The 14138-nt window shown below is 42.6% G+C and overlaps 2 protein-coding genes across 2 annotated transcripts; both read left to right on the forward strand.

Annotated features, from left to right (window-relative positions):
• The first annotated feature begins 1848 nt into the window (after positions 1-1848).
• tnxba (tenascin XBa) lies at positions 1849-9416 on the forward strand. The gene is made up of 15 exons (XM_047597781.1): positions 1849-1988; positions 3138-5070; positions 5164-5295; positions 5377-6600; positions 6693-6815; positions 6913-7056; positions 7156-7275; positions 7353-7508; positions 7641-7750; positions 7846-7978; positions 8067-8218; positions 8303-8399; positions 8478-8639; positions 8724-8887; positions 8975-9416. Exons 2-15 carry the CDS (start codon positions 3267-3269, stop codon positions 9071-9073), a joined length of 4620 nt encoding a protein of 1539 aa, XP_047453737.1. The 5' UTR covers positions 1849-1988; positions 3138-3266; the 3' UTR covers positions 9074-9416.
• A 348-nt stretch (positions 9417-9764) lies between these two features.
• On the forward strand, positions 9765-13830 carry LOC125016505 (steroid 21-hydroxylase). Its single transcript, XM_047599027.1, has 12 exons — positions 9765-9909; positions 10083-10274; positions 10393-10482; positions 10565-10719; positions 10875-10970; positions 11162-11272; positions 11365-11451; positions 11690-11773; positions 11896-12009; positions 12089-12255; positions 13067-13170; positions 13272-13830. Exons 1-12 carry the CDS (start codon positions 9780-9782, stop codon positions 13526-13528), a joined length of 1587 nt encoding a protein of 528 aa, XP_047454983.1. The 5' UTR covers positions 9765-9779; the 3' UTR covers positions 13529-13830.
• Positions 13831-14138: the final 308 nt, after the last annotated feature.

Below are 14138 nucleotides of genomic sequence, written 5' to 3' on the forward strand. Positions count from 1 at the left end.
AGAGAATGGACATGGGTCTTCTGAAAGTGTGCTGTGGTGTCTGGAAACACAATGTTGCTTTGGATCCTATGGGCCGAGAGGAGGGGCCTCTGTGGATCAGGCTTATTCCAGTGCATCCCATAAATACGTTCAGTTTGGGATCTAGTGAATCTGGAGGCCAGGCCAACATCTTCTGCTGTTCTTTATGTTTTTTTGAGTTGTTCCTAACCTGTTTTGTGTATGTGTCTGTGTCAAGCTACATCCTGCTGGGGATTGTATTGAAGAGTGTCGTTGCTATGGGGTGAGGGTCTAGGTGGGTGGTACATGTCTGAGTGACATTCACACGAATGCCAGGTCGAAGTGTTTTCCAGGAAGTTATCACACAATGGTCAGTGTTATTCATCTCACCCATCCTTTGTCATAATGTTATTCTTGATCCGTGTATGTTCATGTAACATCCTACCATAGAATTGTCTGTATTTATTTTTTATGCATTTATTGTCTGCTACATTGCAGTTCTTCCATACTGTACAAAACCTGTCTTTCAGTATCAGAACATAATGTACCCGCCAAAAATATCTATTGGTAAACATATGTTTTACTTCATTACACACTCACACAGTCACATATTATATGGAGGGAGTAGACGTAACAGTAATGAGGAAACTGTTTCTTCAGCATTGTAGTTTCATGAAAAAGGGTTTTGTGAGCTCACTATCTTCATAAAATTAACCAATCAATGTCAGGGCAACATCATGCAGCATCAACAGATATTTAAAAACAAACACAAACTGTGGTTTTCACTCAGCTGTAAAATTAGGAGAGTGTCACCTATATGCCCTGTTTGCTCTCAACCCTTGATATACTTGTCTTCATGTGGTTTACAAAAGGTGGGATGGTGGGTGGCCATTTGGTCAGAGATGCCGTGCCTTCACAGAGCATTCTTTAAATCTGGTGGGTATGTGGTCACTTACATAACTCCCACGTAGTTACATCTCATTACCTCCAACAAACAGTCGATTCATATAGCGAGAAGTTCCTGTCCCCCAGGGTCAGTGCTGAATACCTGCAGTGTTGTGCTCTATATTCCAGCTGAATCATGATTCTCAGACCGGGGCTTTATTCAATCAAAGGCTGTGTGTCGATGCTAGCGATGTCTGGCATAAGTCAAGATACATCCAGCAGACAGTGAAATAAGTCATGAGCGGAAATAGACTGTTTAATGTTACATGTCAGAGAATTTACCGTACATACTATAAGAGAGTAAATATCACTATAAGTGTAATCATATTTGTAAAATTGCACAAAAAACCTAAACTGTGTCAGCTTAGATCAGCTGTTGTCAAATCTACCTAAAACCAAAATGTAACCTAAATATGTAAATATGCATGAAAAATATGTTTTCATCCTGAAAGAGGATACAAATGAGTAATTTGTTGTATGTGATGCACAAGTTTGTGTAGTCCAATTCAAATATTTTCCATGGTGGTGGAGAGAGTGGGACCACTAGGTGTGGTGAGGGCCGGGGGCTTGGTGGAGGTGGGGGTTCCCTAATAGAGAGACTTATCACTTCTCCTTTCTTAGTGCGGTCCTTTCTCAAACCTCTTCCCTCAATCAATCCAGCAAGTCTGAGTGAGCTTTCCAATCAGATGGGTAACATAGCAGAAAAATATTTTTGGTAAGTTCCTTGAATTGTGTTCATATTATGCTGCGTGTTTGATATGGCATGCACCTAGTTTGTTTGCTAGTCCAATTCAAATATTTTCCATGGTGGTGGAGAGAGTGGGACCACTAGGTGTGGTGGAGGGGCGCGGGGGGCTCTGGGTGGAGGTGGGGGGTTCCCCTTAAGTAGGAGCAGACTTTATCACTCTCCTCCTTTCTAGTGGCGGTCCTTTCTCTCACCTCTTCCCTCCCAGATCATATCCAGCAAGTCTGAGTGAGCTTTTCCAATCAGATGGAGGGTGTAACACAAGGACAGAGATAAGGACAAGAACTGAATTATTATTCTGGTAAGTTCTTTTTTGTTTCATATTATGACTGCAGTGACATTAATGAATGGACCCATGCACGCTGCTTTGATTTCTGTCTGGTATTCTTTCAAATATTAATATCTTTATAGACCATAACAATTTCCCTTTTTATAATAGAGGGTGAATGGTTGTTTTTATGATTTTAATTGCATTAATACAATCATAAATAATAGTTGCAGTGTAGGTTTTAGGCCATATATATACGTTTTAGTCTGTTGTATCCACTTATATTTTCTAAACTTTAATTATTTTCTGTTCTCACAAAATGAATGCCTGCCAGTGCTTGTTTTTAAGAAGCTATTAATCCCATCAGTACAGCATCGCATGAATGAATTAATTCATGCAATCTGATTCAATATTTTGACTTGCTTTATAGCACACCATCATACAATTTAGGTTGGCTGCATGATTTGTTTGCTTTTCTACACATTCAGCGAAAACACTGGACTTATTTCTTTTAGCGGTTTTATGAGTTGTGGGTGCAGGGGATTATGTAACTTTCTGTATAGTGAAAGACATACAGTGTCCCTCAGTTCTGTACAGTGACGCTCTGTTACCCCTCAGCATAGTCTCACTAGCTGACTCTCTGGATTTCCCGCTCAAGTCACCGTCTTACTTCCTGTTCAGAATCTGCTAATTTAGATCTTACTTGCTTTGGCAAGCTGCTGAATCGTGACTAATTGGAACAAGACTTAAGACTTTTAATAGTCTGCTACTGTAGTAAAAACAGTAATTATAATTATTTTTTTTTTTTGTTCAGTAATGCAATTTTTTTGAATGATTTTTTTTTTGCAAGATGCTAAGTCTTTATTGCAAAGACATATTGGCAGCAGTGATGGAAGGAAGATGAAAGATGGAGGGGTATGTGTAGGAAAATGCAAAGCTAAAAAAAAAAAAAAAAAAAAAATGGTTTAATATAGTCCCGCAATTGAATGATTATGCTCAGTAAATGTCTGATCACAGAGCATATCCTGTAGCCATAGGCCTTAGTTTAATTAGTAAGGTCACTTTAGAGCAAGGCACAAATCTGAAACCATGAAGTGAAGCTTCCGAGTTGCTACTTTTACTGAGCAATCTGAATGGGTACTCTGTACAAATTCAAATATTTCTTTTTCTTTTCTTTTCAAGGTAAGACCCGGCAAAGTCACCCTAATAACTGGTCGTCATAAAGTGTAGAGGAGAGATTTAATATTTTTGCAGTAACATATATACTGATCTAGAGGTGAAACCATCTCTGGCTACAGCTGCTGGCACAAAATGTTGTTTACTCTAGGACTTCTCCTCCTTCTCACCCCATTCCCCTCCTTTCAAACCACGACCAATGAGAAGAGAGACGCCACAGGAAGCGACATGACCAAACCCAATGCCATTTTCACCCCTTCAAAACCAAAAACCACTGCTGCTGCTGCCAAACAGAGCGTTCACCCCACCCTCAAACCAAACACAGTTAATCAGACAGTTTTGCCAACTGTAGCCACCAACCAAAAACCTCCAACTGTCAATGCTACAGGGGTCAACAAGAACAAGCCTACTCCAGCAGTAAATCAAACTACTCCCTCAGGAGCAGTAAAGGCTACTACAACCAGTGGCACCATAACCAACAAAGACAAGCATACAGTCTCAGTCAACCAGACTGTTTTAGCTAAGCCTCCCTCAGCCAGTGAACCAAAGGCTAGTAAAGACAAGCCTGCTGCCACTGGAACTCCAAATCTGAATTCAACAACTATTAAATCTGCCCCAGCCGGCGGTGCTAAAACAATCAAAGACAAACCCCAACCTTCTGCCAGTCAGACTGTTTCAGCAAAATCTCCATCAACCAGTCAACCAAAGGCTAGCAAAGACAAGCCTGCCCCCACTGGAGCTCCAAATCTGCAGTCAACATCTACCAAATCTGTCCCGGCCAGTCCCACTAAAACAATCAAAGACAAACCCCAGCCTTCTGCCAATCACACTGTTTCAGTGAAATCTCCTTCATCCAGTGAAGAAAAGCCTAGCAAAGACAAGTCTGCCCTCACTGGAACTCCAAATCTGCATTCAACATCCACAAAATCTGACCCAGCAAGTGGGTCTAAAACAACCAAAGACAAACCACAGCCTTCTGTCAATCAGACTGTTTCAGTGAAATCTCCTTCAACCAGTGAAGAAAAGCATCCAGCATCCACAAAATCTGTCCCAGGTAGTGGCGCTAAAATAATCAAAGACAAACCACAGTCCTCTGCCAATCATACTGTTTCAGTGAAATCTCCTTCATCCAGTGAAGAAAAGCCTAGCAAAGACAAGTCTGCCCTCACTGGAACTCCAAATCTGCATTCAACATCCACAAAATCTGACCCAGCAAGTGGGTCTAAAACAACCAAAGACAAACCACAGCCTTCTGTCAATCAGACTGTTTCAGTGAAATCTCCTTCAACCAGTGAAGAAAAGCATCCAACATCCACAAAATCTGTCCCAGGTAGTGGCGCTAAAATAATCAAAGACAAACCACAGCCTTCAGTCAATCAAACTATTTCAGCAAAATCTCCATCAACCAGTGAAGAAAAACCTAGCAAAGACAAGCCTGCCACCACTGTAGTTGAAAATGTTCCATCAACATCCACAAAATATGTTCCTTCCAGTGGCACTAAAACCACCAAAAACACGCCCACAGCCTCCGTCAATCAAACCACTGTTTCTAAACCTCCCCTCACCAAGTCCAAAGACGAAAAAGTTGTAACTGGTCCATCAACACCAACAAAGACTGCCACGACTGGCGTTTCATCAGCTGACAAAGATAAGGTCACAGCCTCTGGCAATCAGACCACTTCAGTCAAAGCTCCCAGCACCACCAGCAAAGAAAAGCCAGCGCCTTCACAGCCAATCAAGGTGGTGATCAGTGATGGCTGTGACCCAAGTCACAGAAAGGAGCAGGAGCTAAAGCTGAAGCCTGGCGCTCCACTGGTGATGACGCATAAGATCAGCTTGTTGCCTGGTGGCTGTAACGGTGGATGTGAGACCGAGATGGCTGAGCTGAAAGGTCGTGTGGCCCGACTGGAAAAGGAGATGTTCTTTCTAAGAGAGAAATGTATGCCTTATTTAATATACACTACTACCAGTATATTGATATAACTCACTATAAATGAGTTGGATAATTGTGATTCTTTTTGTCCCTGCCCAGGTCCATGTTCTGCAAATTGTCCAAATGATTGTAGTGGCAATGGGGAATGTGAGAAGGGGAAATGTGTTTGCAACCAGGGATTCATGGGTCCAGACTGTAGCAAGTGTGCACGAGGTGCAGAGTGTATTAAAAGTAAGTGAATCAGTTAAAATAAAATTAGAAAATAGAAAAGCTTTATTTGACTGATTCCTAAAATCTGTTTTATATTTTCAGATGCTGACAAAGGGAAGGCCAAGGCAACAGTGGAAACAGTAACCCTGCTGAACAAAGACAAGGACACTGTCCAGGAACACACTGTATTAGAACATACTCTTTTCCAGAAGAGCGAACAAAAGAAGGTGTCTGAAGACACGGAGACTGATACTAAACCCAAAGTAACCACCAAAACAAAAGCGGGGGTCATTAAAACACAAACAAAACAAGAAGCTTCTGTCAAAAAGCTTATTTTCCAAAGTTCTTCAAAGATCGGTCGTCCAACTGTTGGGCAAGTTCTCTTGAAACATGAGAAAGGAAAACAAGACGAAGTCCGTAAGGGAAAAACAGTCCTGGATGTTAAGAAAGTCCTCCAGAAAAATGATCCTAAGATTGTAAAGGAAGGAACTTCTGGTAAAGCTTATCCTAAAACCGAACATCTGAAAGATGAACCTCAAACTAATATAACACAGAGTAATGGGAAGAGAATCAATGGCACAACTAAAAGTGTGACCGTCCTCTCCAAGGTCCCAGGAACAAACAAAACCAGAACAGGCAAAGAATCCCTGGAGCAGTCCACTCTGGCTGAAAAGAATGTTACTCAGTCAACTAAGCAAATTAAGATAGTTAAAGTGGGCACTGTGAAGGTACACTCTGTAGATAACAAAAAAACAGATGCTTCCAAGACTGGAAAAGGGAAAGGCACACAGAAGAGCCTGTATATAGTGAATGCAACCAACACGGCTAGATCAGATGACACTAAAGTTCATCAAGGCCCAACAAGACTCCATGGCGCTGGGGTGACTGTCAGGAAAACTGGAGGATCTGGATTAGGGTCAGTAAAGGCTGTCAACATCTCTTCCTACAGCTTTACTGTCACATGGTCAGCACCACAAGGGATGTTCAAGAACTTTACAGTGATCAGGAAAGAGCCACGGGCAGAGGGCGATGGAGATGAACATGAGGAGTTTGAGGAAGAAGCACTTGAGGGAGACAAGGCCTCTCCAGTTAAGAACACAACCGAATTCCTGGTCCACAGCGAGAGCAGCAACACAACTATCTCCTCTGGCAAAGCTGTTGTGTCAAGAGGTAAAGCTGAAACCAAGAGGATTTCCATGGTGGTTCCTGGCGGCGTACGTTCTGTTGAGTTCAGTAATCTTAGAGCAAACACGCACTATGTCCTGCATATATATGGCACTACAGCGGGGAGAAGATCCAAGGTTCACAGAGTAACCGCTACCACAGGTAATGACAGTACATCATATCCCTCAACATCAACAGGGACAAAATCAATACACTATGTATTCACTAAAGTCCCCCTTGTTTCTTCTTGCTAGGTCCTGAACCAGCCACAGAAGTGGTGTTCAGCAATGTAACAGAGTCTTCTCTCGCTGTTTCCTGGTCAAAACCAAAGACCACTTTCACAGGCTTCAGGATCACGTATATCAACATTGTCACAGGTCTGTGACACTCAGACTTTTCTTGCCTAAATTTACAAGTTAAATTCCTCCTAAACCACAGACCACATTAAATGTTTCCTTCTGATTGTCCTGTCAGGGGAGAGCCGTTTTGTGACTGTGGGCTCTAAGCAGTCCCATGTTGTTCTATCCGAGTTGTCTGCTGGATCCTCCTACATAATCACTGTAACTACAACGCGAGGCCAAGCCCAAAGTGACGCTATCACATCCATTATCACAACAGGTATGCAGTTAGACATGTTTACCACCACGAACAGCTGCTTTTCTTTTGTCTTAGCATGTAAAAAAGAAAATGAATGTATTGATTATGTTTTGACTGCAGTGCCTGCCCCTCCAACACACCTTCAAGCCGTCAATGTGACTGATACCAGGGCTGTGCTGCAATGGACTCCCAGTTTGGGGAAAGTAGACCGCTTCATCCTCAGCTATGAGTCCTCCAAGAGTGAGTGTGGATCTAATTACTAATGACATAAGGCTAATAGCTAAGCTACCTGTTAATAATTCTCCTTCTCACCACAGCTCCTAATGTGACAGTGACAGTGATGCTGTCAGGAAACTCAGTGGAGCACCAGCTGAGAGGTCTGCAAAGAGGAACCCTGTACACGGTCAAAGTGCTGAGCCAAAAGGACAGCCTCCAGAGTATGGCCATCTCGACTACATTTACTACGGCAAATGGTGAGCAGAAGGGGTTTAAATGAACTAAAATCAGGACCATTTACACACCACATGCTCATAAGCACGTCAGCATCTACAAAGTTTTAAGTGACTGAACGTGACGCCAGTTTTCTCCTTTCTCGTGTCTCTTAGTGATTAAAGCCAGTGAGGTTGGTGCTCGCTCTGCAATGATAGCCTGGAGATCGACCATTGTTTATCACAGCTACAGAGTGGTCTATCAGGTGGCGGGAGAGAAGACAAAGGTGAACTGTAAACCATCATCACTGCCACATAATAGTAAAAAGTCCCATCACTCTACCCAAGACATTCTTCATTTGTGTTTTTGTGTACATATCAGGAGGTGGTTCTGGAACCCACCCTGACAGAGTATAAGCTTACCGGATTGTTGCCCATGTCACACTATATTGTTGTGGTACAAGGCGAGAGAGATGGACACTACACATCTGTTGTCACCACGGAATTCATCACAGGTGTTGTATTTTACGTCATGTAAACCCAAGTAATGAGTTTGCACCTTCTTACCATCAAGCTAACCAACCTTTTAACTGTATTCTTTAGGGAAAGTGCGTTTCCCATTTCCTACTGAGTGCTCACAGGAGCTGCTGAATGGAGCTCTGCAGTCAGGAGAGGTGGACATCTACCCGCAAGGAAAGGAGGGGAGAGCAGTCAGAGTGTACTGTGACATGGAGACTGATGGAGGCGGATGGACAGTATGAAAAACCTCTTACTTCAATAAAATGTTTAACAGAACAAATGACAAAATGGAATAAAAGAGAACCCTCCTTGTTTTGTAGGTTTTCCAAAGGAGAATGAATGGAAAAACTGATTTCTACAGAACATGGAGTGAATACGCCGCCGGCTTTGGAAACCTTAGCGAAGAGTTCTGGCTTGGTACATTTAGTTCTTATTATTAAGTAAATAAGTTGAAATTAAGTTCAATAAATCACACTCTGTACGTGCACCATTCAGGAAACGAGCTTCTGCACAACCTAACCAGTGTCGGCCCTGTGAGTCTGAGAGTGGATATGCGATCTGGAAATGACACCGCTTACGCTCACTACACCAGCTTCTCAGTCGATTCAGAGGAGAGGCACTATACTCTTACAGTGTCAGGCTACACGGGAACAGCAGGTGAGCTTTTTGAAACTGCAGTTTAACTGAATGTTCTTTAACAGGTGCAATACATATCTGACTATGAATGCACTTTTCTGTCAGGTGACTCCATGAGGTACCACAATGGGCGCCCATTCTCAGCCCGAGACAAGAACCCTGATTCTCTGGGGATCCACTGTGCCAGGGCCTACATGGGAGGCTGGTGGTACAAGAACTGCTACAAGACCAATCTCAACGGTCTTTATGGCATCAACAGCAATAATCAGGTATGATTCATCTTTGCTTTGGATGTTAAAGGCTTCCACAGCACACAGGCCAAATACCAACGAGTTTCTGTTTCTGTTCTGATATAGGGAATAGTCTGGATTGACTGGAAAGGTAAAGACTCCTCCATTCCCTTCACTGAGATGAAGTTCAGACCCTCCAGGTTCTCCCCCGCGACTCATGGCTAAGGATGCATCAATGTCCGAGAGGTCTGCGACCAGAAAACCTTACATCTGACAGAAAACTAGAGCCCTAGGAATCCGGACGACAGTGGACCTCACAGTTGCCGAATGTCTCTTTCCACCTGAAATTGCACGCAGCAGTTTTGACAGCTACAATGGAAACTGTCAGTATATATAACAACAGAATGGAAATGTTGTATTGTATCTTTTGTATACTGTTCTACAGCTCTGCCTGCCCCACAGTTTTATTTTGACTCTAAAACCTTCTTGTGCACCACCATGGTATTCCACCCCACTACTACTGTTGTATAATATGCACTGTCATTGGAATAAATGTGGCTAACGTGGGTCTGAAGAGTCCTTCCTTTTTTTGTTTGCTCAAAGTAAATGAAAACACACCAAAGTCTCCTCATTCTCTGCACGTTGGCACCACAAGATAACAAAACAACGGCAGGACTAATTATCATGTCAACTGTGATGTGTTATCATGCCCTTCAGAGATTCCCGGCCATGTTTATTGGGCTGTCTCTGGTTGTGTGTGTTGCATTCATCTCCCAATCACAAATGTTGACCTAAAAATATTTAGATGTCCTCGAGTTTAATGAAAACACCAACATCAGAACTAGCTGGCGAGCTGTGAGACTAACACAGCTATAAAAGTGAAGAGCGGTGTGCTGACCAGCTTCCAGAAGTGGGACGCCAGCAAGGAAACATGATAGAGATCTCACTGGTCAGTGTGGGAGCTGTGTGTCTGGTTGTTATTCTGTTCATGGTGCTGAACTGGAAATCTGGTCAGAGGGACACACATCCAGGGGAAAGTCATGAAGGAAATACGTCTGCAGGTAAATAATTGTTTATTAATGTCTCGATATTAACATCGTAAAGTTATTCTGGCTACAGTATTCAAGGAACGTGACCAGTAGTGAAGTACTTCAACCACTCAAACTGATTAGTCCGTTGACTTCCATCATATGCAAACATTCCCAGTGTGTCTTTCCTTTCTAACTCTGTTTAGGGCCTGAATGTCGATTTCCCGAGTGGCTCCATCAATTCCTTCCTCGCTCCTCATCTCCCTCCCTCCCAGGCCCGCCCAGCTTCTTCCTCATAGGCAACATGATGGAGCTGGCACACGATCATCTACCAATTCACCTGAGCAACTTGGCACAGCGCTATGGAAACATTTACCGCCTTAAATGTGGAAGCACAAGTAATCATCCCATCATGAATTTTGCACAATTTCATGACATCTCACGCTGAGATAACAATCAGCAAGGCATACTTTATCTGCACACCAAAACCTCGTATGTCTATTGTGTTGTTTTCAGCTATGGTGGTTCTGAATAGTAGTGAATTAATAAGAGAAGCTCTGGTGAAGAAATGGTCTGACTTTGCTGGGAGACCTGTTTCATACACAGGTAAAGATCTCAGTTTCTTTGGCCTTCTTTGGAATACTGTACAAGACACAATGTCTTCATGGCCTCTGCTCGCGTGTATCAGGTAATATTGTGTCTGGAGGAGGACGCACCATCTCTCTCGGGGACTATAATGATGAGTGGCGGGCACATCGTCGTCTCGTCCACGGTGCTTTGCAGCGCTGCTGCCATCAGTCTTTACATGATGTGATTGAAAGGCAGGCCCTGCATCTCAGAAAGGTACGAAAGGGAACAAGCTGTTCACCTGCAGATAATCCAACTTCATTAAAAAAAAAAAAGAGGAGCCTGTGTTGTGATGGCAGAGACCGAGAGAGTAGAGAAAATGTTGGGGTATTTCCAAAGGGATCACATGAACAGATACGCATGTTTTTTAGGTTTTGATGGACTACAAAGGGAACGCTGTGGATCTCTCAGAGGATTTCACGGTGGCGGCCAGCAATGTCATCACCACTTTGGCTTTTGGAAAAGAAGTGAGTATCCATTCACTTACAGTTCACATTGTGCCTACAGATAAAGGGTTAGACTTACAAATGAACAATTATGGTGGTAGGAGCCCAGTCCAGGTCTGCAACAAACATGTTACCATTTTAGGAGTTTCCAGTGCATACATCCATTCTGTGGTTTGCTGTTTATTTTATTTACGTACTCGTGTTGTGTCTAGTATGACAAAAGTTCTGTGGAGCTGCAGCAGCTGCACAGCTGTCTGAATGAGATTGTTGGACTGTGGGGATCCTCTTGGATTTCTGCTCTGGACTCCTTCCCACTCCTCAGGGTCAGTAAAGATTCACCGTCTCGACTGTTGTTCACACCGCATGAAACCAGACCCGTGTTTTGAACAGGTTTTGTGTCACTCTTCCCTGAAAGAAATTACCCAATCCTGTGTTTGCCCGTCTTCTGAGAGAGGTGGCCAGGAGAGATGAAATTATAAAAAGACACCTGAACAATTACAAGGTTAGTAGAGACATATAAAAAAAAAAAAAAAACAATAAAATGCTTAAAAAAACCAGGCCACCACTGAAACAGCACGTAGTTTACTTACTGAACATGTGTGTAATAAAAGCACTGGGAATAAATTTACATTATACATTATAGTCCTGGTGTAAATTCTTTTTTTTTTTTTTTCGTCTATTTTTACAGAATTATTCATGACTCCTAGGTCTTTTGTGTTATCAACTTTTCCTTTGTACAGTCCCAGGACAGAGAAAATGAGGACGCCATCACAGGATCCCTCCTGCAGGGCCTTGAGAAACAACATAATACTGAAAATGGAGGGGTGTGTACATAGTGGACTAGATGGACTGGAAGTTTCACTAGTGTTGCTAAATGTCAAGTCCCATTGAATTCAAGAAGCAGGGAAGATACTTAGCACCTGATTCCATGTCTTCTTGTCTCCAGCTCCTAACAGATGTTCATGTTCACATGGCGACTGTGGACCTCCTCATCGGGGGAACAGAGACCACTGCAGCCTGGCTGAACTGGACTGTGGCCTTCCTACTGCACAGACCAGAGGTAAAACAATGATTTACAAAAGCAAGCAAACATCGAACCTTCTCTCATTGCGTGTCTCCTCTCTTACTATAATATTCAGGTGCAGACCAGGGTGTACGAGGAGCTGCGCACGGTGCTTGGGGGGCGGTACCCCAAGTACAGTGACAGACACAGACTTCCTGTTCTGTGCTCTTTGATCAATGAGATACTGAGACTCAGGCCAGTTGCTCCTTTAGCGGTGCCGCACAGAGCCATCAGAGACAGCAGGTCAGCTGAGCTCCTCCACAGCCAAGATTTTTTCATGGATTGGTATGAGCTGAGTTCCCACATTTGGCTCAGACTCACATACAGTGGAGTGAAAAAGTGTTGCCCCCTTCCCTTATGTCTAATTGTTTTTGCACGTTTGTCGTACCTAAATGTTTCACATCATTAAACAAATTTAAATATAAGATAACACAAGTAAACACAAAATGCTGTTTATAAATAAAGGTTTTTGTTATTGTGTGAGAAAACCAAACCTGCGTGGCCCTGTGTGAAAACTGAGAATTGGGTTAACCGATACGTCGTAATTTGATTTCATTTAATAATTTAAATAATTCAATATTTAATTTAATTGCCGAGTTCCTCTAAAAGAAGGGGTGGAGTTCTGCCTCAAACGTGAAAAAAATGTAAAATATTACATTGCCCATGGTTATGACATGCCCATGCTGACGTGTGGAATCGAATTGCCTTGAGCTTAAACGATAATGCTGACAAATTAGGCAGTTTTCATTGGATTTGTGCTGAAAGTTTGCTCACATTAATGGTCCTGTGAATAAAAAAATATAGTCCTGCAAACTGACAATAGACTGAACAGAAGGGAAGGATAACATTGTTTCAGTTTCATACCAATTATTTGCAGAGCTCAGCAACCAAATCACATATAATGATTATATATCATGTTGGGATGGGGTTACGTTGTACATGAAACAGGTTTACACAGAGCCCACTTGTTGCTCTCTTTGTTTCACAGCTTATTACTTTATATCACTGTTTTACTTTGCATAATAGCAAATGTATAACTCCAAATCATGTTTAGCATTGCAGGGTATTTCATCCCTAAGGACACAGTCATCATCCCTAATCTTTTTGGAGCTCACCACGATCCTGCGGTTTGGTCTGACCCGTACAGCTTCAAACCAGGTACTACTCCGCGTGTTGTGTGAAGTGCATTCCTGTCACTTGGCCTAGCAGATCTAAAGAAAGGAAAAAAAAAAATAAATTACCCAAACTCCCTCTTTCAGAACGTTTTCTGGAAAGAGGAGGAGGCGGCTCCACCCGCGCCCTGATCCCTTTTGGAGGTGGGGCTCGGCTCTGCCTGGGGGAGTCCGTTGCCAAAATGGAGCTCTTTCTGTTCACCGCCTACTTGCTGAGAGATTTCCAGTTCATCCCTCCTGAAGGCAAGGCCGCCCTACCTGACCTGAGAGGAGTTGCCAGTGTTGTGCTCAAGATCAAGTCCTACAACGTTATAGCCCGTCCAAGACCCGGGACTGATCCCTGATGAATTGTAAAATAATTGCAGAACTTCCATCCGTATATTTATCTTCTTCTTTTTTGTATTTGCATTGTTGTATCCTGAAGAAAATAGTCAGTTGATGGGGTCATAACACAGAAGTTATTAAAGTTATTCATCTGTTCATCACTGAATAACATGTCTGAACCCAGGTCTTTATTTCTCATCTGATAATACTAAGTAAACTGCGCTGTGTGCTTAATATTTTCTTGAGTCATATTTTTCAGTGGACATCTTTAAGGAATTATAAATGTTAAATAATGATTAATAAAATATGAATCAACCTTTCACCGGTGTGTACACTTTACTCCAAACTCACTCAGAAGTTTTGCAAACACCTTTCAGTGAGTATGACAGCACCCCCTTCTGGGCAAATACTGAAAATGCTACAGACAAGAAAACAGCCCCCCCTCCGTGGAATATACTAAGTAAACTAACAAGGTATTTCTGGTCGTCACTCAACTGCAGGGGTCTAAAAGTGTCTGAATTATCAAAGCCATGTGAAAGCTTATGTGTTATCATATACTCAGATATTCAGCAGTCAAACATACACCTTCCTTAGAGAGCCCAAAGCTGCACAAAATTGCATAACCTTTTC

The sequence above is a fragment of the Mugil cephalus genome, chromosome 11 (genome assembly GCF_022458985.1).
Source record: "Mugil cephalus isolate CIBA_MC_2020 chromosome 11, CIBA_Mcephalus_1.1, whole genome shotgun sequence".
Classification (NCBI taxonomy): Eukaryota; Metazoa; Chordata; class Actinopteri; order Mugiliformes; family Mugilidae; genus Mugil; species Mugil cephalus.